The sequence below is a fragment of the Scyliorhinus canicula genome, chromosome 14 (assembly GCF_902713615.1).
Source record: "Scyliorhinus canicula chromosome 14, sScyCan1.1, whole genome shotgun sequence".
In the NCBI taxonomy this organism is placed as follows: Eukaryota; Metazoa; Chordata; class Chondrichthyes; order Carcharhiniformes; family Scyliorhinidae; genus Scyliorhinus; species Scyliorhinus canicula.
This window is the reverse complement of record NC_052159.1, coordinates 36,588,095-36,612,851: the sequence shown is the minus strand read 5'-3', so window position 1 is coordinate 36,612,851 and position 24,757 is coordinate 36,588,095. Positions and strand designations below refer to the sequence as shown.

Here is a 24,757-nt window from a genome sequence, read left to right as displayed (position 1 = left end):
AGGTCTAGTATGAGAGGGGTAAACAACTGGGAGGGAGAAGGGCAATAGAGAGAAGGTAGAGACAGCAACCAGCAGAGAGAGAGAGGCAGCAATCACTTTTTGGGGATAGGGGTGATTGGTGGCTGACAGCAGGCATGGTTTTAAAGTTGAGCCAAGGGAAACAATCCTGCACAGTTTCAGATTCAGCTGAGTATATTTTTTAAAAGCACGTTTTTTGGTGGCAGGCTGAAGTAGTCTCTTTAAAAACAGCTGGTCAGGCTGCATATACACCTTGGGTGCACCTGAAAGCTGGTGCTGGCTATGTTCAAGGCAAACCACTTTGGTAAAATGGGCATTAAGCAGGCTTTGGGACCTTTATTTCCTCATGCAAAGGGCCAAATGTCTGCTTTGGGCCCATGACTTGATCCCCTCTTTTGAAGTCTATAATGCTTTTAAATAAAATGGGTTAACATCAAAAAACAAATCACTTGTTTTCTGTAGAAGTGGATCTTAATCGGAACAACTTTTGTTTGCTTCTACTCTCATCAACCCATGCGGTGAATGGAATGCCTTTCCGATCTCTCGCACTCTTAATTCATTTTGCATCAGATGGATGGTTAGGCGGGGTGGGGGAGGGGGGCTAAGGGGATGTGTGGATGAGCACTGAAGCTCCCTGTATTTTATCACAAGATATTGGCCGGTGTTCTCCGACCCCGCGCTGGGTCGGAGATTGCCCAGGAGGGGTTATCTGGCGCCCGCAGGATCGCCGCCGCACTGCGATTCTCCGGGCCCCGACGGACCGAGTGGCCACCGAGTTCAGCCTGAGTCTCACCGGCGTGAGTCACGTACGGTCCCACACGGCGGGACCTGGAACGTCTGTGCAGGGGCCATCCTGGTGGTGGGGCAGGGGGAATCCAACCTCGGTGGGGGGGGGGTCTCCCTGGTGGCCTGGCCCGCGATCAGGGCCTATCGATCGGCAGGAGGGCTGGTTCCGTGCGGGGACTATGTTCCTCCGCGCCGAGCCCCTGTTGGGCTCCGCTATATTGCCTGGGTACCGGGGCAGAGACGGGAACCCAAGCACATGCACGGAATCACGCCGGCCATGGCGCACATGCGGGAACTCACGCCGGCCGTTGCACGCATGCGCGAACTCACGCCAGCCGTGCCATGCCGGCTGCAGCTGCGGGACCACTCTGGCGCCGGCCTAGCCCCCTAGGAAGGAGAGCCTACCGGATGATCGAGGGCTGTTGACGCCGGAGTGGTTGGCGCCACTTTTCATACTGATGTCAGAACTTGGCCGCGAGATTGAAGAATCCTGGCCATCATATCCCACCTCAGATGAACACTGAATCTGGTAGCCTCTCAGGCTTTAAGACAGTCACGTGGCAAACTGTGACTGGTTGGGTGGTATAGGCTCTTGCTGACTACATAACAACATTATTCCCAGTGCTCAATCTGTGTGTGGGGGGGGGGGGGGGGACACAAGAAAAATATCACTGTTTCTCTGACTCCATAGCAGTCTTGAAGATCATTGCTGGCCCCTTCCCACAAACTATGGGTCACAGTTGCAGTAACCCATAATTGTGTCTGCTTCATTGGTGAACTACCTGGGGACGAGCAGAAGAGCATCTGTGGTTCAAGTGTCTAATTTAAATAAGCCTGAGGCTCAAATCAATCAGACATTAGGCTTACATACTGCAGTGCACGGATTATTCCCTGCATCCAGTTTTCGCTGATAGACCAGTGCTCTACAAATTCTGCCCTGCCAATGGATAATGGTACTCACCATTATCTTCCCTAAAGGTCTTCAAACACCAGGTAGCAATATTGCTACTCCCAAGCCCCTAATTTAAGTGTACTATTAATGTTTCCAATCCCGCTACTGCTGTATTCAAATTCCTCCTCTGTCTCCACTTTGTCCAGTCCTGTGGTTTAAAAGTTCCCTCCTTTTCCCAGTCTCTGTCACTTCCATTTGTTCAATGTTCACTCCTCTCCACCTTGGCTCAATGTCCTCTTCGCTTTAATCCTTGCTAATGCGCAGTCACAATACCTGTACTGGTCCATGCTGCTCCCTTTGCCCAACCTCCCTCAAGCATCTTGCAGGGTTTGCTTCCCCCGTTCATTTCATTCTGGTGTATGTGGTGAACTCTTTCTCTCTCGGCTGCCCCACCAACCTGAGGTTCCAGTTCCCCCTACTGACCTAAGCACTATCACCTCCGCCTTAGTCTCAGTCCACCTAACATCCCATTGTCCAAAGCCTCTTCTAATGCCTCCTTTTCACATCTCATAGAATTTGCAGTTGACCACAGTCAGCTTTGTCCCGATCATGCCTGTTGGACTGGTGTTTGAGTCTGCTTCTGTTCTGGGTCCTCTTAGCCTCCTGATCGGTTCTGCAATTGCCATCAACCCCCCTCTACCTTTCTAACACTGTTAGTGACTCACTAATTCACAATTTACTTTTTAAATTGAAGCGTGCCCTATCAGATATATATGCATGAATGTGTGTACGAAATACATTTTAAGAACTGCTGTCTGATTATTTTATTATATTCACTCATGAAAATTGTTTCGGAGGATGGCACATAGCTAGATAAAAATGATCACAATAAATTATGAAGAACTCACCGCTCTGAATGACCTTTCCGCTAATTACTTTTATTTCTGGTTTGGTTGTAACAATTCTTGTAATTTCTGTAACCTTAGTTTCTGAGAAGCAAAGATATTTGTGTTGTTATTTAACTGGAATTCACTCCTTCAGATTCAAGTCTAGTGAACATAGAAAACCTTGAAAATGATACGGAAATGAAGGCTATCCTTTGGTGAGCTGAGTTTAACTTCAAATTGAAACTTCCTTACACAACGCAATATTACCATTCATGCATTTGTATCAAACTCCTTGAGCTCCTGCTTTATAAGCAAACATTACCTCATTTAAAATAATTTTACTGGTGTCATCATCAGGAAAAGCAGCCTCTCTGTGGGTCTTAATCCTCTATCTGTACAGAGGTGCAACTAGGCTCAGATTTGCAGATTTACTTGATTTTCCAATTCTGAAAGATCAACTGAGGTAAGGAAAACTAGAAACGCACTTTATTTTCAATTATTTTTGTTTTTTTTAAAATGCAGTTTGGTTGCAATCTTGTGCTGATCGGGACAGGATTCCAAATTACAGTAGGGCTCAGTTGTAACAAATTAAATGGACATCAAAGTGGAATCTGCCTTTTATAACTGCCTTCTAAGTGGAATCTGGGTGATGCTGTGAGGCACTGCTGCCTCACAGCACCAGGGACCCGGGTTAAATTCCGGCCTCGGGTGACAGTGTGGAGTTTGCACATTCTCCCTGTGTCTGCGTGCGTTTCCTCCGTGTGCTCCGGTTTCCTCCCACAGTCCAAAGATGTGTAGGCGGATTGGCCATGCTAAATTTCCCCTTAGTGTCCAAAGATGTGTGGGTTAGGTTTGGGGGTTATTGGGATAAGGTGGGGGAGTGGGCCTGGGTAGGGTGCTCTTTCAGAGGGTCGGTGCAGACTCGATGGGCCAAATGGCCTCCTTCTGCACTGTCGGGATTCTATGATTCCATTCTATGATTCTGTACTGCCAACTGAACAGTGACAGAATATTAGTTTGATATGAATGCTTTCCATTCCACTAGGTAAAGCAGGAGGTGGAAGAAAAGTAAGACTTTATCCCCTGATCCTACTCCTCACCATGGCTTCAGGACAGTATTTGTTACTATACCAATGTAACATCGCTAGTTGCTCATTTATATCTAGGTAGCTCAAGTCCAGAGGAATTATATTCAGCAGGATGTTACATCTGAGCGTAAAATGGCAGAAAGCACATTCATTTAGGAGTGGGATCTTCTGCACCCAATCTGTGCAGGTGCTGGGTTTGTGGGACCTTTATTGAGGTGTCCCAATCCCCCTCCAATCACTGGGCCAGGCATTTACTTACCTGAAGGCCAGTCTTCATTTGTGTGAGTGAGTCACCTTTGAAGATATGATGAGTTCTGAGGATCAATTTCCATTGATTCTCATCCCTCTTGGTTCGGTCTCAGGCAGGTTTTCCAGTGTCGATTCTACCCCGACGGAGCCAAAATAATGATGATCCCATCAGACATAATTTCCAATTGTTTCCAGACAGTCCTTCATAAAAATCTGGAACTGCTGATTTTGCAATGCTACATGGCCCTTGGAAGCTGCTGCTGCACATTTCCTTAACTTCAGCGATGAGGTGCAATGTGCAGGTGCAAATCCAGGTTGGAGGATGCTGAAGTTATTTTGACCTGACACCTGGAAATACATCAGGGCCAACACTGACTACAATGTGTGAGGGACAAGACCTTTGTCCCAGTTCCATCACCATAGATCTGGCAATAAAAGTATCTTTTTGTTTGCAATGCCATTCAGATTTATAGAAAAATACTCCTCAAACATTTTTAAAAACATTTTGATATAGCAGAGTGTCCATGTCATTGAAAATGTACCTTTTCTCACTGGGTTAACATTGGCACAGATCATTTTACAAGTTCACATTCCCGGCGCAAATCGGTATCTGCTGCGTGCAAATATTAAACATTCAAGTACATGCTCCTCACGATTTTAAATCCGTTAATCATTCCTTAGGCTCGGGCAGTCAGGAACTGGGGGATCAATACTGTAACATTGTTATTGTGAGTAGAAATATATAGGTTAGGGGTTACTGAAGAATGTGATGCCATGACACAGGTCTAGGACATGGCATCTTTGAAAGGCAGATGTGGAAAAACATTTGAAGCAGTGGAAGATACAGGGCTATGGGGAAAGTGCGGGGGCAGTGGAACTAGTTTTGGATTGCTCCATCATAGAGCAGGCACAGACAACAGACACTGAATCTCCTTCAGTGCTGGAAACATCTATCATCCCATTTCTAGCAGGTGAGGCAGGTAAATCCCTAGTCCTCAGATCGCTGCCAAGATATATGACTTTCTGCACAGCAAAAGATCTAAGCAGTGCACTATTTGCCATTCAGTTGCACCACGAATATCCAACGGTGCTTTATAAGCATTAGTTAAAAGGGAAAAGTCATTCAGTATCTCACACTTCCACAAAGCCCGGGTCCCATTGGCTTCAAGGGAGAAGAATAAAATGAGGAAAGATTAGAAAAACAATAGTTAGGTTAAAAAAATAGTGGTTGCAAACACAGTGCATGTGAATATGTATCTACCATATGGGATCACTCGAGTAATGGTTGTTCCAATCTCTCTGGTAATGTTTGGCTGAGAAATGACCTTGATAATACGAGCTGAAAATGCAAGGACAATACGATTTAAAGGCAGGTACCCTCAAGCTATAATACATTAATCGATCATCACTTCCTCCAGGTTCATGATAATCTGTCATCTACATCATACTCCCATGGCTGAGGAGAAACTGCTGTAAAATAATTAAAATACAACAAATTTTGTGATGATACACATCTGACTCTGCAATTAAATGGATTGTAAGATGGAATCTGTTGTTACGCTGAGGTCTCGGTCGAAAATACATTCTGAATAAATGGTTATTATTGGATACTCCTCTTTTGTCACATTAATTACTGACTTAAGCTATTAACCTGGCACAGCAGTACTGCATTAGGGTTTCAGTGGACACTTAGTTAAATTATTATGTGAGATAAATGTCAATAGTTATCAGAACCAAGCAGGCCACAGACGCTCCAAATCTGGTGGTTTGCCCCACTCAGTCATCTTCCATTGTTCTCCATTCTGATTTTTATGCAACCCATTTGTCTACATAACTTTTTTCCACCAAGCTATGATCACTTCTATCACCTTTGGTCCCTCACATCAATCTTCGGCCATCGGAGACCACATGCTGTGGTCAACTCAAATAATTATCTTCTTTCCACCATGTGTTCCAAAATATTCTTTAAATTGCTCGTCGTTTTGGCGTGTTTACCCTTCAGTATATGTTAGCATTGCTCATTCTCCTCCTTACTCCTAACTGATACATCTTCAATCTTCCATGGTCTGTCAAAAGGAATCTCTCCCCAGAGTCATTTAGTTCTTCAATATTTTGTAACTTATTATTACGATTCCAGCTGGTTTTATAACTGGACAGGAAGATCCCAGAATGGAACCGTGGCTCAAAAGACTAACTTTTACTTTTTTGATAATGAAACATGGAGGAACAGAGTCACAGGACTGCTAATTAGTTTAAACAGCAAGAATAAACAGATTTATGAAACATGAAAAAATTGGATGATGATACAATACACCTTTACTCCCCTTAGCTGAACAATTACACACAGGTGTTAGGGTTAATACAGATTATAAAGTACATCTTACACTACAATGGTCTCATTACCACACAAAGGGTGCGATTCTCCGCAGCGGCTGACGCCGGAATGAAACCCGGAGTGTTTCACTCCGGCGTCGGAGGCCGTTCCTCGCCCCCTATTCTCTCTCCCCCCCCCCCCCCCCCCCCCGGGGGCTAGGAGCGGCGGTGCGCTAAACTCGGCCGCTGGGCCTTGACGCTTGCGTCAAAGTGGCGCGCCGGAAATTAAGCGGCCGGCGGCACCTAAGTGACGTCAGCCGCGCATGCGCAGGTTGGCCGGCGCCAACCTGCGTATGCGCGGTTGCCGTCTTCCCCTCCGCTGCCCCGCAAGACATGGCGGCTTGATCTTGCGGGGCGGCGGAGGGAAAAGAGTGCGTCGTTTACAGACGCCGGCCCGACGATCGGTGGGCACCGATCGCGGGCCAGACATCTGACGAGCAGGCCAGTGGTGCTCGATCCTCTCTCCGCCCCCCACAGGCCCCACACTTACCTGTTGCGTGATGTTCACGCCGGCAGCGACCAGGTGTGGTTAACGAGGGCGTGAACCGGTCGTGGTCGTCAGGCCGCTTGGCCCATCTGGGCCGGAGAATCGGCGGTTGCCGTGAAAAACGGCGACCGACAATTCTCCGAGCGGCGTGTCGCAAAACGTGACACGCCATTTTGGGGGGTGGGAGAATCGCGGGGGGTGCCAGGACGACGTGGCGTGATTCGCCCGGCCCTCCCACGATTCTCCCAACCGGCGTGGGGAGCGGAGAATCGCGCCCAAAGTCATTTTTAAGCACACAAGATGATGTGTCTGAACACAAGTGAATGTCTGTGGATTGCTCCCCAACTTCCCCCTTGAGCCACCTAGTCTCACTGAACTCTGGCATCCATACAATGTTTGCAACACACAAAAGGGAAGACTTTTACCTTTTTTCACCATGGGTAGAGAGGATGGGCAGGCACTCTTTCCCAGGGTGGAGGTTGTCAGTCACCAGAGGGCATAGGTTTAAGGTCCTTGGGGCAAAGTTTAGAGGAGATGTGCGAGGCAGGTTTTTTACGCAGAGGATGGTGAGTGCCTGGAACGCGTTGCCAGGAGAGGTTGTGGAAGCAGATACATTAACGGCGTTTAAAAGGCATCTTGACAAACACATGGAAAGGATGGGTATGGACAGATACGGCACAAGGAAGTGCTGAGGGTTTTGACAAAGGTTGGTATCATGGCCGGTGCAGGCTTGGAGGGCCGAAAGGCCTGATCCTGTGCTGTATTGTTCTTTGTACTTTCCTTAAAAAGTCACACTTTCAAATCTTCTTTTAAATGATGATTCCCCTCCGCTGCTTCCATTAAGGTTTCACTTTCAGGTTTTACACCTCTCCCTTTCTGTTTCCTTAGTATTAAAGGCTCTTACATAAACTCAGAGGTCCAGCCACTGATTTCAATAACTTTTTTCAAATAATTTCTCCCAAACTGCAATAAATGCGTACAAACCTGAGCCCTACTGCAGATATCTTTCTGGCCTCTCACGATCCAATATCTTTTCAATTCTTTGTGGCGGTACTGTACAGTAATCTGCTCTGGCTCCTCGTTTCCTCTGTACTCCAGACTTCTTGGAAAACCTCTCTTCTTTTCTCTAGTTTTGTTAACATGTCAGGTACATGTATGTAGATGGCAGAGTGGCAATCTTGGAGGAACTAACAGAGAAGTTCCAACTCACGAAAGGGAGCGAGCTTCGATACCTTCAGATAAGAGACTTCCTCCGCAAGGATGCCCCATCATTCCTCCGATTACCCAGGCACCACCTGCTAGTCAGACTGATATCACAGGTCGAGTTAGAGGAGGGAAAGTGTGCAGACATATACGGATGACCACGTGAAGAGGTTGAGGGCTCCATTGGGAGAAACGAGAAAGGTGGGAGTAAGAATTAGGCCTCGAGCTAAGGGGAGGACTCTGGAACAAGTTCTTGCACTGAGTAAAGTCCGCCACCACATGTGCAAGGCTGAGCTTGATGCAACAGAAGGTGGTGCACAGGGCACATATGACCAGGACACGCATGAGCAGCTACTTCTCGGGGTAGGAAGACAGCTGTGAGTGATGTCAAAGGGTTCCGGCCAACCACTTCCACATGTTCTGGTCATGCCCCAGATTGATAAGAGGTTAATCCTATGTCGACAAGTTAAGTAGACCGGGTATATGCCCTCCGAAGTACAGAAAGATGAAAGAAAGTGGTCATGTTGAAACAGATATAGTTTCTGAGGAGGGGATTGATAAAGGTCGATGCTGTGAAGTTCTTTCCTCTGGCTGGAGAATCTAGAACTAATAGGCACAATCTCAGGATAAGGGGCTGCTCATTTAAGACTGAGATTAGGAGGAATTAGGCAGTTGTGAACCTTTGGAATTGTCTCCGCCAGAGGGTTATGGACCCTCAGTCAATGAGTATATTCAAAGATGAGATAGTTAGTTAGGTGTTTGGATTCCAGGGAATCAAAGTTGCTTCTGATAGGAAAGTGGGATTGAAGTTGAGGAGCAGCCAGAATCCTATTGGATGACAGATCAGATCCAATTTCTTACGTTTTAATGTGCTCACACTGATAAATAACCACTCTGTTTTTTGATTACTTCCCAGGTATGACGATAATTATTTGGTGGATGCGTATGATCATTGAACTGGGTGTGCTTCATGTGTGCCACTCAGCGGTGATTAAGGGCTGGTGCCAGCATGGTCCTCAAGATGAATGGTACAAATATAATCAGTCGAGAGAGGAAGAAAGAGTAAAAGAAATCACAGAACAGCTGAGCCGAAGGTGGAACTGCCATTGGGAGGTGGTAAGCCCTGGTTACATGGAAGGGGTGTTGTACAGGAATCGAACTATTGGCGCACGTGTGGAAGAAGGGAAGGGGCTTCAGATAAAATGCATCTGCAACGGGAATGGATCAGCGGTGGGGATCCAGTGGCAGTGGTTTCAAGACCCATTTGGCATGTTTGCCCCTTCAATAGGGGACGTTGGGGTGCCATATAAAGGAAAAATATCCCAACAACCCAACGGAAAGAATGGCCTGATACTAATTCAAACATTAAACTGGCCTCAGTTCTGGGAGAGGCACAGTGGAAATGTCCGTTGTGAACCGAGTGATGACACTGCCTACGCCAGCTCTCTTGTGAGGTTAGAGGCAATCAGGAAACCAGTTAAAAGTGCTGCCAGGAGTCTGGCTGTCCCTTGTCCAATGTTACTCCCTAATCCACAAACAAATGGGTTGGAAGTGCTGGAATCAGGAGAATTTTTATATAATGATGTGCGCTTTGAAATTGTTCCAGTTGTTTTTAATTTAACCACTCTGCATATGCCAGACGGATTGTGCCACAGTAGCTATCTGAATTTGTTTCACCTGATGCTGAAGGAAGTGGTAGGGGACTCGCAGGCGAGGAACCAAAGGACAGATTGGCAGAGCCCTGACCCAGATATGGATGAAGGGTTAAAGACCTCACGGAAACGAAGAGGCCTGGCGGAATGGGTCGGGATAGGAGCGACCGCAGGTGTAGCTGGCCTGAATCGTATCGATGTCGAATCTATGTGGGAACACGACGAAGTCATGCGGAGGCAACTGAAGGGGCTTTTGACTAAATTAAATGACCAAAGCGGGGACCTAATCCACGAACAGGGTAAAACTCTGTTATCCACCCAAGAAATTGCAACGGCTATGCAGTCCATCGCCAGTAAGGTCAATGAGATCATTGGGGAAAAGAATCAGGAGTTTGCACAGCAGAACATCTCCAAAGCAGTCACCTGTAGTATGTATGGAAACTTTGTGCTTACCTTGCTGCAAAAGGGATTATCTGACCTCGAATCTAATCGCATCCCCGCTTTTGTCAAGAATCACCACTTGGCCACGTGGTTAGGGGCCAATAAAACAGAAGAAGAATATAAGCGCATCAGGCGGCATGGCTTGGCCTTCTTCGCCCCTCGGGCCCACTCTCAGGGTACCGACGGCCAGGTCCCAGTGATACTGGCAGTCCCAATTGTCGTGAGCTCCGCAGCCCTTCCTGTGCGATTGTATAAGGTAGAATCCATAGGAGTCATTGAACTTTCCAATGACAATGCCATCTTTAAGGAATTCAGGGATCATCCTCGATGGTTGATTAACAAAAAGGGCACGTGGTTAGCCCCAGACTTAGAGTGTTGCCGACAAGTTGGAAACGAGTGGGTGTGCAGGTGTGACGTGTACCAACATACCACACCCGCATGCGGGTTCACACTGGATGAGCATTCTCCAAACTGCACCGTGTCTGTCAGTCAATGGAGTCCCGGGCAGGCAAGGACTGCCTACGTGGGCAGGGGAAAGTATTGTGTTACAACCAGTGCCTCACACCTCCATCATGGGGAAACCTTGTGCCTGATTAATACCCCGATGTTTTGTCTCTCCCCGGTTGAACCAGTCAAAGTTGGAGGTAAAATGTTATTACCAGTTCACCTGCACAACGTTACAGAAATACAGTTGGAGCTGCCTCTTCAGGAGGAGGCTCTAAAGTCCGTGGTCCATTTTGGGCACCCAATTCCCCCTCTGTCTATTAGTCTGAAGTCAATCCTTCAGCGCACAGCTACCTCGCAAGAACATTTGGTTCAAATGCAACAGGATAATAAAGACATCGAGAAAGGACTCAAAACCTTAGGAGACCACAAATGGTGGGATGTGGTGTATAACGTGGGGCAATCTGTCTGGGCTCGTATGGCCTCTTATGCTTTCTTAATTGTTCAATTTGTGTTGACCATTACTGTAATTATAACTTTGATACGTTTGCGCAGCGTTTGTCACCGGTTGGAGAATCAGCTACGCGATCGGCAGGCTCTGCCTGTTTATATGGGCCTCTTGGAAGGTCCTCGTGAGTATGTATAGCTCCCATGAAATTAGCAAAACCCACAAAACTATCAGTAAATACAATGGTACGGTGTAATTTTTAAGTTTATAAACTCAAGGTGAACAACCTAGGAGGAACGTGGTTGGAAAGAAAAGGGGGGATGATGACCAGAGTTTAAAAAACAAGGCTGATTCTGAGAGAATGCTAGAATTTGCTTGTGTTAACTATCCCATCAAGGTTAATCAAACCTCAAGGACATTGCCCAATTCCACTGTGCTAATATTGGAAAGGAGTTTGATCAATGGGAAAATAAGAACAGTCACTCACGTCAGCAATAGTCCACGTGAGATTTTATTATCAGATTGGTTAGAACAATAGAGACACTGCAACCAGCATATGGGCTATTAATTTGGAATGGTCCAATTAATATCAGAATGTAAACCGGTGAAATCGATTAACAGTTCAACCATTAACATGGTCATTGTTTCACAATCTGGCAGTTTTGTGAGAAGGAACCTCACCTCAATGTAAATTCTGTATGACTTATACATCATTTATCATTTCCATTAAACAGAAAGGTCCTTTAAAGATACCCTGGAAGGTCTTTTGGCCAACTGCTAGATGCGTAAAATGGGATACATAAGAATGGGTAGCAGCCAAATATTGTTAGAGCTCATGGGACAGTCAGAAGTCCAACACCTGAAGAGGTCAGGCTTGATCACCTTGAGTATGCAGGAAACCAGTTTGTGTCAGTCTATTGTAAAACAATAATGATTATATCCTATTGATGTCTGAGAAATCAACTTGCATTTGGACAACACACTCGAGCCTGAATCACAAGGAAGTAATTATTCAATTGAGAGCTCTCCGAACAGGCTTCACTTGTGTCTTCAGCACATTCGGGTTTACAACGTGACTATTCAGCTTGTCATTTTAGTAAATCTGCATCAAAGTGATAATCAGCTCAGTCTGAGCTTCTCCTCAGTCCTTTATTCACAGCTAATTGAATAATATTTAAGTGGTCCATTTGGAGAACTCTAGTTGGTTTTTGGCTTTGCTTCCATTGCTAGTGGGTGTGTTAATTGCAAATTGTTTTTGCCTCCAAAGATTTTCAACATCTTCCATGGCAATTTCCCATGCCAGTGGCAGGCTAGCACAAGGCATTCCCAATTTACAAACAATCAGAAGCAAAAGACACGCAACCAGGGAACTCGGTATAACACCTGCAGCAATTTGTAACAAAAAACTGTTCTTTTCCCCTCCCTTCAGCTGTTTCCCTGGGTGCATAGGCCTGTAGAAGTTATCGTCATATTGATTTTCATCAACATTTGATCATGGCTTTTAAATTGTTTCTCAAATCATTCTTTAGCAATCATTTATTAAACTCTCTGGGGAATTCAACCTGGCTCTCCTGCAAGTGATCCATTTAACCATCATTAAACCCAAGCTTCTTGCCAATCTTTGGAGACCATCCCTGTGACATGGGGATTTAAAACCAAAGGAAAACAGACCACTGTTAAACTCAAGACTACGGTCCACATTACTCAAACGCTGAAGTGACAACATACTCTGTAATTACCAACCTTGCAGGGATACACTCCAAAACAGGAAAAATCACAGAGAAATGAGAAGATTCTGATAAAGACTCATGGGCCAAGATTCTCCTCCTAGTAGTGAGGCAGCATCATGAGGAATGTCCAGAAATTGGCATCCTGAGTAGGTCAAGGACTACATAATAAGGGAAGTGGGATGAGATTCGACGAAGAGGAAGCTGCAAAAAGGCCCTTTCCCTTTTCAGGAAGAATTCAATTCCCAGGATTTTCCACCACCTACCCCATGCAGCCTCAGGAAGTAACGAGAGCAGAATTAATTTGGAGGAAAATCATCTGAGGGGAGTCTGGATCTGTTGTCTACAACAATAATACCACCCCCGATCTTCTGCTGCCCCTCCCAACCCTCCCAACTTCTGCCTTCATTCATTGGGCAGGGAATGAAAGATCAGCAGCATCCCAATAGGGGTACGATGGTGAGGCAGCAGCAGTCTCAACGCCGCCATTTTCTTTTATTCTGTGTCATGACCCTGCCTGATTTTGGGTCTGATTACGGAGTGGAATCCTGAGTAACTCCTGAAGAATTCTTCAAGGAAGGTACGGAGACTTGCATTTGGCAGCCCAGTCACAGATTTATTGGGATCGAAAACATTCTGGGTTTCACACATTCTAGCTTGAAGTCAGGCAAGTCCTGATAACCAGGACAAATGCATATTTCAACAGCAGGTCTCAAATGTGACGCCTCCACCCTCTGATCCTTTCTGTTTTTTCATGTTGCTTTACTTTTTCTGTCTTATTCTATCGAACATCTTTTTCATATTTCAAACAATGAAATTCGAATGCAAAAAGCATTAACTACAATTTCAAACTTTCAAAAATACTGCTAATAGTTAAAGAACTTACTGATGGTGGGCAGTCTTATTTCTTTGTAGGTGTAACCCGGGATGAACTAGACAAAGAGAACAAATTAAAAAAGATATTTGATCATTATTGATTTGTAATACCTCATTCAATCTTCTTCGTTATAATAAATTCCAGAGGGCTAACATTACACTGACTAAACAGCAAAGTCCTGTGTGTTAATGTCTCCCAACCAGTACGCAATGAAACCACAAAGCTTTGTTCCACAGTCTAACTTTTTACCTGGATTCATCTCAATGGGATATCATAACTGATTGCCCATGTTAGGCAAACTGAGGTCAAAATTTATCAAAAGTATATTCACAGTCACACGAAGCTGACCTAAAATGAAATGCACCCTGTGTGGTGTAATCATCCACCTCTCCTTTCAACCATGTTGAATATTAAGACTTGCATTAGGAATCATTTTGGCTGTTAAAGAAGATACAGCATTGGATAAGGCAAAATAAAAGAAAGTTCTCCGGGTCGGAGAATCGGCGAGGGGGGCGGTATGAATCCATCCCCGCTGGCTGCCGAATTCTCCGGCGCCGGGGATTTGGCAGGGGCAGGAATTGCGCCACGCCGGTTGCTGGCAGCCCCCCCCGATTCTCTGGCCCGCGATGGGCCGAGTGGCCGCCCTTTTACGGCCGGTCCCGCCGGCGTAAATTACAACAGGTACTTACCGGCGGGACCTGGCTCCGTGGGCAGTCTCCGGGGTCCTCGTGGGGGGGGGGGGGTTGCGGGGGTATCTGGCCCCGGGAGGTGCCCTCGCGGTAGCATAGCCCGCGATCGGAGCCCACCAATCCGTGGGCGGGCTTGTGCCGTGAGGGCACTCTATTTCTCCGCGTCAGCTGCTGTAACAGTCCGCGATGGCTGACGCGGTGATGAAGCCCCCTGAACATGCGCTGGGATGACGCCACCACATGCTGGAGCTCCCGTGCACGCTCCAACTCACGCCGGCCGGTGGAGACCCTTCGGTGCCGGTTGGCGTGGCGCAAACCACACCGGCGCCTGCCTAGCCCCTGAAGTGCGAAGGATTCTGCACCTTCAGGGCGGCCCAATGCCGGAGTGGTTCACGCCACTCCTTCACGCTGGAGTTGCCCGACCCGCTGGTTCACAGAGAATCCCGCCCCAGGTGTCATGAATTCAGTGCTGCAGGAAGCCTCGAGCTACGTAGAAAGTGAAAGAGGAGAAATGAAAAGGGAAATTAGCAGGACAGCAAAGAGAGAACGTGGAAATATATTGGGAAGTAATCTCCAGCAAAACCCAAAGATGTTTTATAATACCTAAAGAGCAAGAGGATAACTGAGAAAAATGTTGGTCCAATTAGAGATCACAAAGGTAAATTATGTATGGAGGCACAAGGTATGGTTTTCAATGAACACTTTGTGAATGTTTTCACAAAATACAGAGAGAGTTAAAGCAGACTTTGTAGTTAGGGAGGAGGGTGTGACATATAGGATGGAATAAGCAGAGCGAGGGAGGAAATATTAAGATGCTTTGGCATCTTTGAAAGTGGAACCAGACTCAGATGAAATATATCCCAGGCTGCTAAGAGACAAGGGAAGAAATAACGGAGGCACTGATCATTTTTTTTCCTGATGCTCTCTGGCTCCAGGGCTGGTGCCAGAGGACTGGAGGTCAATTAAGATTGTACCATTGTTTCAAAAAGGAAGGCAACCTGGGTCATTAAAGGCCTGTCAGAACTTTAATGAATGGCAAATTATTGGAAAAAACTATCAGGAACGGTATCAATTGACATTTAGAGAGACACACATTAATCAAAGAATTTCAGCATGGATTTGCCAATGGAAGGTCATAATCTGACCAACTTGATGGAACATTTTGAAGAAGTAACAAGGATGGTCAATAAGATTAATGTGCTTTGATGTAGTCCAAATTGATTTTAGCAAGGATTTTGAGATGATCCCAGGGTTCTCAGTAAATTACAAGCTCATGGGATCCATGGAAAAGCGACATGTTGGATCCAAAATTGGCTCTGCAATAGGAAGTAATGTGTGTGGTCAATTAGTGTTTTTTGTGACTGGAAGATTGTTTCCCAAGGGCATCCAAAAAATCTATAGAATCCCTACAGTGCATTAGGAGACCATTCACCCCGTCAAGCCTGCACCAACCCAATTCCCCACCCTATCCCCATAACCACGCGCATTGATCATGGTCAATCCATCTAACCTGAACAACTTTGGACACAAAGGGACAATTTAGCATGACCAATCCACCTAACCTGCTCATCTTTGGACTGTGGGAGGAAACTCACGCAGACACGGGGATTACATGCAAACTCCACACAGTCACCCAAGGCCGGAATTGAACCCGGGGCATGGTGCTGTGAGACAGCAGTGCTAACCACTGTGCCACAGATCTGAAGGGCTCCCTACTGGGTCACATTTTGTTCAGCATATATAAATGGTTTAGACTAAAACACAAGGAGCATGATTAAGACGTTTTCACAATTATAAAGATTTCCCGTGTATTTGACAGTAAAGAGCAAGCTGTACACTGCAGGAAGTTATCAATGGACTGGTTAGGTGGGCAGGAATGTGGTAAATGGGATTCAATCCAGAGAAGTGTGAAAAGCAAAGGAATACACAATAAATGGGAAGATTCTGATAAAAGTGTAGAGGATCTGAGGAATGCATGTCAACAGATCTTTGAAGATAGCAGAACAGGGAGATAAGATGGTCAAGAACGCATACAGGATATATTCCATTATTGGCTGAGGGCTAGAGTATAAAAGCAGGGAGGTTGCATGAGAACTGTATAAAATACTAGTTAAATGCAGATAATGCTCTGGATTTTGCAGGTTTGGTGAAAATGACAGCAACTTCTATAAAACGTGAAAATCTGCGAGTTGTGGTCAAATTATTCCACACTTCTCCATAGGGTGAAGTTTTGAAGTGCCCCCAGAGTGCAATCAATTAGAAATCACTGAACTGATGAGAAGTATCCTTTTATGCGATTAATCTTGTTGCAAAAACCCTTGAAAAGGTTATGCTTTACTGAATGTAGTGTAACCTGTTTTTTAACAGACTATGAGTTCATAATTGCTATTGAACATCCTCACTGATCTAGAAAAGCTTATTTTATACTAGTGGAAAAATATTTTTAAAAAAATAATATTTTTACTTTTTTAAATGTTATTTTAGCTTCTACCTTAAACCCATGTGCATGTGCCAATCTTTTTCCTGCTCTCTGTAAAATCATATTAAAAAGTGAGGAATAAGTGAGGCCTTTTAATGTCCTGGTTTGTTGTCCATGAGAATACTCCAATATGATTGGCTGCTTAACCTGCTTGTTGCCTGGAGATCTCTCCGAATCTACACCATAGCAGTCACTTGATCTTTGTGGGCAGCTTCCTTCAAGGCTAGCTGCAAATACTGTCACTTTGCCACTACCAGTAAAATCCAGCTCATTGTGTTGTGTTAAAACGTACACATATCATGGGGGTTGCAGAAATACATTTGATATCACAAATGTGGAACCTCATTAAACAATAAATTAATGTAAAAATATATTCTAAGTATATCATGTGAAGGGATTTTTTTGTTAGCATCAAGATATGGGGCGGTGGTTCATTCACGCCGTGGGATTCTCCCCGAGCACCAAATTCTCCCTTCTTGCTGGCAGCGGTTGTGGGGCACACTCACAACGAAGAATCCTGGCCATGGTCACCGTATGGCCAATATCTTCACCAAAGGAAAGTAGCTATAACACGACTTGTGACTTTGCTGCTCACAATTTAACTGTAACGCTATTGCTTGTATCTCACTGTTGATTGTTATATCTTATTTATTTACACATTATTTATTATTATTAATGCAAAATGTTATGTAATACATAATGCTTGGCTCAATTTATTTTGATGCTCCAACTTTAGATTAAAAGAAACTTACCTTAAACTGAATGTACTTGATTATCTTTGTAAGAATTCTGTACAGATAATCACTTCCTACAGGAAGATCTGTGGAAGTAGAGTTAAGATTTAAAGTCATGACCTTAATATTTATAGACTTTCATGATTGCAACACTTTAATAATCAGTTATGCTCCTCCCTAACAGCACTGTGGGTGTATTTACACCTCAGGGACTGCAGTGGTTCAAGAAAGTGGGTCACCGCTACCACCCGAGGGCAACTAGGGATGGGCAATAATTGCTGCCCAACCAGTGACACCCACATTCCGTAAATGATTTTTACATAAAATTAATCATTATGTCAAAAAGCAACATTCATGATTGGTTATGAAACGATAATGCTAAATAATATCAAACAATAATGTCCATTCATGTCACCCTTAAGTTTACAGTTTGCCTACAGTGGAGAAAAATACTGGGGCAGCACGGGAGCACAGTGGTTAGCACTGATACTTCACAGTTCCAGGGTCCCAGGTTTGATTCCTCCTTGGGTCACTGTCTGTGCAGAGTCTGAATTTCTCCCCGTGTCCGCGTGGGTTTCCTCCGGGTGCTCAGTTTTCCTCCATGGTCCAAAAATGCACAGGTTAGGTGGATTGGCCATGCTAACTTTCCCTTAATGTCAAGAAGGTTGGGTGGGGTTACTGGGATAGGGTGGAGCTGTGGGCTTATGTGGGGTGCTTTTTCTAAGAGCTGATGTAGACTTGATGGGCTGAATGGCCTCCTTCTGCACTGTAAATTCTATGATTCGATGAAAATAAGGCAGGTTCAACCAGTTTCCATTGGCCATTTTTGCCTTGTTCTGTACCATGCAAAGCAATGGGGTTTCAGGCTGAATCCCTTGGACTGAGGCAACTCAGTGGTGGTGAAGATCTACAATTAGGCTTTGTATCCTTTGACTGATGCCGGAAATGTATTAGCCACACTTCCTTTGAATGCACACTCACAGCCCAATGCTGAAATAACGTGCATGTGTAGTTGTCAGGATTGAGTGAGATTATGATTCCCCCTTTTGGCTGAGAAGCCTGTCAATGTTCACTGTTCGGCTTGTAAGTCGAAAATGAGTCCTCTTGTTTTAGTAATAAATCACACATTAATTCATATTAATTCAGGAGCTCTATTATGGTGTGATCCACATAGGTATGATATTAGCTCATTTAGGGCAGCACGGTAGCACAAGTGGATAGCACTGTGGCTTCACAGCGCCAGGGTCCCAGGTTCGATTCCCCACTGGGTCACTGTCTCTGTGGAGTCTGCACATTCTCCCCGTGTCTGCGTGGGTTTCCTCCCACAGTCCAAAGACGTGTAGGTTAGGTGGATTGGCAATGATAAATTGCCCATAGTGACCGGAAAAAAAAGGTTAGGAGGGGCTATTGGATTACGGGGATAGGATGGAAGTGAGGGCTTAAGTGGGTTAGTGCAGACTCGATGGGCCGAATGGCCTCCTTCTGCACTGTATATTCTATGTTCTATGTTCTATCTCACTCAAAGTCAAACTTACACAGGCAAACCATTTGTATAGATCAGTTTAGTGCATAATATTATTTTTACAGACAAAAGGAACAAGCAAGAAATGAAATTAGGAAATATGAATTCTGAAAAATGTCAATATTGAAAGATCTTCAACTCTTCTCACACCTTCTGAGAGAGTAATATCTGTTGTATGTCAGCAAAGAATTCATTTTAATGGTTCATACGGAACCTTGAAAAAATATATTTGTTGGATTGGGACATGCTGAATTTTTATCAATATCAGTAAACAGTCTGGGCTGCATTACAACAGCTCTTTGTGCATGGGGGCGGGTTGGGAGGGGTAGTGATGGGAGCCCATAAAATATCATCTCTCCAACACCATGCCATTTTGTCAGTGGCTGGGAGGGTGAAGAACAGCCCTCCTATCCAAAGGCAAATGGAGGCACTCATGTGGCCAAATGAGAGCCTCATTCACCACAGCTGCCATTTCAGCAGTGGCAGGGGTGCTTTCCATTTGATGGAGAGACCGCAAAATGGCCACCTCTCTGCAGGCTTGTGGTGGACGGCCCTCCTGTTTGGGCACACTTTGGCCCACAGAAGGGCACCTGATGGCAATGGCCATTCCCACGGCCGCTGAATCACCTGACCTCACCAGTGCTGACTGGCCCTGGAACCCACTTACCTTGTTGGAAGAATGCTGTCCCTCCAAGTCATCACCTTCACCCAGGTGTAATCCAACTGCAGCCACCATTCCTGGTGTCACTGCTGAGATTATTGAGCTGCCATTCCTTCAAATGGCTGGCAGCTCCAAGGGGTGAGCAGCCTTCCCTAACAGCAACCAATTAGTTGCCTTAACCTCGTAGAATGTGGCCACGGGTCACACGAGCAGCTGAGGTAGGGTCACACCCAGCTTTCCAGCCCATTTTACTGGATGAGTGTAATTACAACAACTCTCAAGATGCTCAACACCTTTCAGGACAAAGCAGGATTGGCACCCCAATCTTAAATTTTCACAGCCTCCAGGGACAGCAGTGTGTACCATCTACAAGATGAACTGCAACAACTCACCAAGGCTCCTTAAGCTAGCACCTTCTGTACCCTCAACCTCTACCATCTGGTACCAAAAGAACCACAAAGGTATGGGAACACCACCACCTGCGAGAATGCCTCCAAGCCACACACCATTCTGACTTGGAAATATATCACCGATCCATCACTGATGCTGGCTTAAAACCCTTCCTAACAGCACTGTGTGTGTATATACAACACATGGAGTGCAGTGGTTCAAGAAGGAAGCTCACCACCACCTTCACAATTAGAGCAATGAATGATGGCATAGCCAACAATGCCCACATCCCATAAAACAATGGGTGCAATTTAACAGCCGTGTTAGCCAGAATCGGGTTGGGATGCAGGCGGTAGATCTTGGGAGAGGCCTCTTCCGCAATTCCCGGCATCCGTTATGAGATCTCACGAGGCATTGCAAGCTGGATCCCATCCACTATGAATGGGACCTAGATTTACAGTTAAGTGAGCTTAGAAGCTCACTTAACTCTGCCGATACCAGATCGAACCAGCGCCCGGGATCTCCCGGCCATGCCAAGGAGACCCCAGCTGGGTGCTATTTAGCACTGGTCCCAACAATTGGCAACCAGGTGGGAAGGCACTTGGGGGAGTCTCCCGGGTGATTGAGGTTCCGGTTGGTCTGGGCAGGATGCCACCTGGGCACCCTGCACTGCCTGCCTGGCTTGTTGGCAGTGCCACCAAGGTGCCACACTGGCACTGCCAGGTTATCCAGGTGGCACTGCTAGGGTCCCAGGTTATGCTAGGCTGGCATTTTCACCCCCGCCGAGGATCAGGCCCAGGTGTCCACTGCCCATATGTGGTGAGATGCGGGGAGACCTTGAGTGATCCCCTTATTGATGAGTTGGGGCATTGGGGGAGGTGCCAGGGATTACGTCAGGGGTCGAGAGATTGGGGCACCATTTAAAAATGACGCCCTGATCTCTGGCTGCAAGGCGAGCGGAGCTTCTCAGTGCTGGAAATGACGCTAAGTGTGGCCTCAGCGGAGCGCTCCCTGCTCGGGCTGGGAACAACCCCACTAACCCTGTCCAGAATGGTCTCTGTTTGCTTTTTGTTATATCATGCCCAAAATACACCACCACTGGAATAAAACTCCAGCTTTTGTGAAACTTCACCTATGTTAAGAACAGATACCAGCACCAAAAAATATCCTCTGAGATTGTCCTAATTTGCTGCTCTAAATCTGGAAGCTGATAAAAGGAAACCCTAGATAAACCGTGTAAAGTGGGTTTGTAGTAATCCACCATCAAAGGTACAGCAACTGAGGAAATTCCCAATGCTCCTGTCCTGAAAGACAAACAGGCAGCAGACAGATTGAAAGGGTCCATTTAACATCGAGTTCTTTCAGATTTCACCAATTGCATAATTGGAAGAGGATCAACCAACTAGAAAACAGAAAGCTTACCTTTTGGAAAGAGTAAAGAATTAACCACATGAATAACACCATTGTTTGCCATGAGATCAGATTCTTTGGACTTCACGTTGTTTACTAACATTGTGTTGTTCACCTGAAAGCAAAGAGAATTGATGACTTGAGTGCATTTTATCTGCTTTGTTTCGAATAGTTCACCCATAGACTGCTAATAATCTGAATGAGGAATATTTTGGTTTCATGTTTTTAAGTTGAAATAAGTTCATTTACTCAGTGAACAGCCAAGCTACACAAACAAGGTCAACCCCCCAGTCTGTGCTGTGTCAGTTGATCTCAGCCAGGAGAACAGTTGAGTGCTGCAAGTACCCACAGCACCCCTGGGTCATAGACAACAAATAGCTCAAAGTTCTCACTCGGCAACTCCTGTTACAAAGACAGGTGAACAAAGTTGTAGGGGGTGGGAGTTTGGCTGCAAATTGCTACCTTTCCTTTCTCACCAAGACTGCTGACATTCGCCATCAAGGTTCAAACGTGAACTATGGCCACTTAGGTGAAATATTAAGATTGCTCCTTGCTGAAGGAACTTTAGTGCAATAAAAGGTTTCAGCTTTTTGCTAACTTGTTGAAGGACAGATAATGATATTGTGATCCTGACATTACCTTATTAAAAGGCTAGCTGTTCCTTGCATTAAGGAAATATGCTCTATTGAAGCTACATTATCATTTATTCCAGAATTCTGGCTGTTATTTATTTATTTTAAATAAATTTAATGTACCCAATTCTTCTTTTGTTCAATTAAGGAGCAATTTAATGTGACCAATCCACCTACCCTGCATATCTTTGTGGGGTGAGACCCACGCAGGCACAGGGAGAATGTGCAAATTCCACACAGATAGTGACCCGGGGCTGGGATCGAACCCAGGTCCACGGCGCCATGAGGCAGCAGTGCTAACCAATGTGCCACCGTGCCGCCTCTGGTTGTCATTTTAACAGGGATGATTTTGGTAGCTAATCTTTTTAATACATTAAAAACAGATGCCTAGAATTTGAATATGTAAGTATTAATTTGGGGCAGTAACTTATTTTTTCAATGTGGAACAAGGATTGAAATATACATGCTGTGGAACATTCCAGCTTTAAGTAAACTGGGCTGAAGGTTACATCTTTTCAAGGTGGAACTCACCAGTTTTACCATAACTCTGCTGCCCTGGAATGATTTCAGTATATTAGTGACTCCATATTCAATACCACCGCCAACGTAAACTCCCTTCAGGAGGTGATACAAGAGAATATGTCTGAGAGCATTTTTATCTCCTGTAAAATAGATAGCAATTTTCATTGGATTTTCTCACAAAAGTAAATTTCTGAGCATTTCCTAGTTTGAAGCAGGAAAGCTCAAGGCTTTAGCACCATAAACTCCTATTCATCCAGAACTCTGCTGCTGGTGTCCTAACCTGCACCAAGTGTCATTCACCCATTGGACCCTGTGCTCACTGAATTACTTTTGACACACATGTAAGCTATGCCTCAATTTAAAAATTCTCATCCTGGTTTACAAATCACCCATGGCCTCATACTTCCTCATTTTTGTAATCACCTTCAATGCTATAACTCTGAGATATCAACACTACTCCAATTTTTGAGCGTCTCTGGTTTTAATCAATTGGTGCCTTCTTTTTAATGGTAGCCTTCAGCCATCCCTTTAAGGACTGGTAACGATGTTCAAGAGCTCTGCATTGCTAATTCCGAGTGGGGTGTCTGTGTCTGCATGTGGGCTGGCTTCTCATTTCAATATTGCAATTAGGTCTATGCTCATTTCAGGATATAATCACGGCCACCTAAAAAAAAGGCCCCAACCAATTTAATGGTGGCCTCACTTCTCATGTAGATAAAGACAGCACATTTGCATTGACCAGTAAGTTCCTGTCACACACATTTTAAACCCATAAAATTTAGAACCCAATCTTTAAAATCTAAAACCATTCAATTGGATTCTTCAATTTTGAATGCTTACTGGTCAGCTCCTCGAGTTCGTTCGGCGAAAGGCTTTCAAATACATCATTGGTTGGAACAAATAAAGTCCAGTCTCCGCCTTCAGTAAGTAGTTCTGTCAAACCTGCGGATTCTGCCAGAGTCAGGAATATGCTGATGAGAAAAGGAACCATCATTTTAGTGGAAGAGAAAATTCCGAGGGAGATATTGACGGGAAAAGGCCAGTCACTCCCCTTAGCCAGCTCTAACATGAAAATTCCCGCTGGACACCCTTACAGAACCGCCTCATAATCTCTGCTGCATTAACAAGGATTCTGTCTTCTTTCGCTTCCTCCAGTCAACATTTACGATATAAAGTGGAAATATAGTCAATAATTTGACAACTGTAAGTGCGTGCAATCACAAAGGCCCCTTAATTTGTAATGTCAGCTAACACATTTCTTCCGGTCCTCTGTAGGGGTGCTGCATAGGGCCACACATAATTCACCTGGGTTATTTTCTCACCGTACTCCCCATTTCATGATCAGAAATCCCACCCTTGCTGCTAACTGGCAGATTCCAGCCCAACTAACTATGTGCCAATCCAAATCCAGCAAGTTTTGTTGGTTATTCATTTGTGAAATAATGGCAGCACTGCCAGTATTTATTATCCATTGAAAAGTGTCCCCGAGAGGGTGGTGAGCCGCCTGTTTGACAACTGAGTGACTTCCTAGGCTATCTCAGAATGCAGTCAAAGGTCAACATACAGACAGGACCATGTAAGGACAACAGATTTTCTTCCCAAAAGGATAATTGTATACCAGTGGATTTTTACAGCATTTATACAGATCACCATTACTCCCGCTAGCTTTATAGTCCAGGTTTTATTTATTTCATTGAATTTAAATTCCCCAGCTGCCACAATAGGATTTCAACTTGCATATCCAGACAATTTGTGCAGGCCTCTGTCCAATAATAAAATCACTGTGCCACTGCTGTACCAGGATGCCCATTTGACAGCCAACAATCAGATCACTGATTCTGTTCAGACAAGGTCCGGACCTCATAATGGCTCCAACCGACATTTCTGCCAGAAATGACCGGGTGATCTGACATAAAAACAGAAAGTGCTGGAAAAACCCAGCTGGTCTGGCAGCATCTGTGGAGTAGAAAATGTTTTGAGTCCAATCTGACTCCTTCGGATCCTAGCAGTTGACCAGCCATATGCCGTGATAGGTCAGCTAGCCAGAAGTTAAAATCTGCTACTGGGTCTGTGGGTGTTGGATGCATTTTCATTAATTTGATCAGTTACATAAATGTTACAGCAATCAGCAATTGAAACAAACTGG

General features: G+C 45.1%; 1 protein-coding gene across 4 annotated transcripts in view; it reads right to left on the bottom strand.

Annotated features, from left to right (window-relative positions):
- postnb (periostin, osteoblast specific factor b) overlaps positions 1-24,757 on the bottom strand; it is a 102,528-nt gene that overhangs the window by 13,399 nt on the left and 64,372 nt on the right. For 2 of the 4 annotated variants that reach the window (XM_038817811.1, XM_038817814.1), the window contains exons 12-18: positions 23,452-23,582; positions 22,621-22,751; positions 21,470-21,572; positions 17,493-17,560; positions 13,582-13,627; positions 5,182-5,259; positions 2,605-2,685 (exon numbers count right to left, since the gene is read on the bottom strand). In XM_038817811.1, coding sequence (XP_038673739.1) covers positions 2,605-2,685; positions 5,182-5,259; positions 13,582-13,627; positions 17,493-17,560; positions 21,470-21,572; positions 22,621-22,751; positions 23,452-23,582 — 638 coding nt within the window. The remainder of the gene's footprint in view (positions 1-2,604; positions 2,686-5,181; positions 5,260-13,581; positions 13,628-17,492; positions 17,561-21,469; positions 21,573-22,620; positions 22,752-23,451; positions 23,583-24,757) is intronic. The other 2 variants (XM_038817812.1, XM_038817815.1) reach the window with 1 other exon arrangement.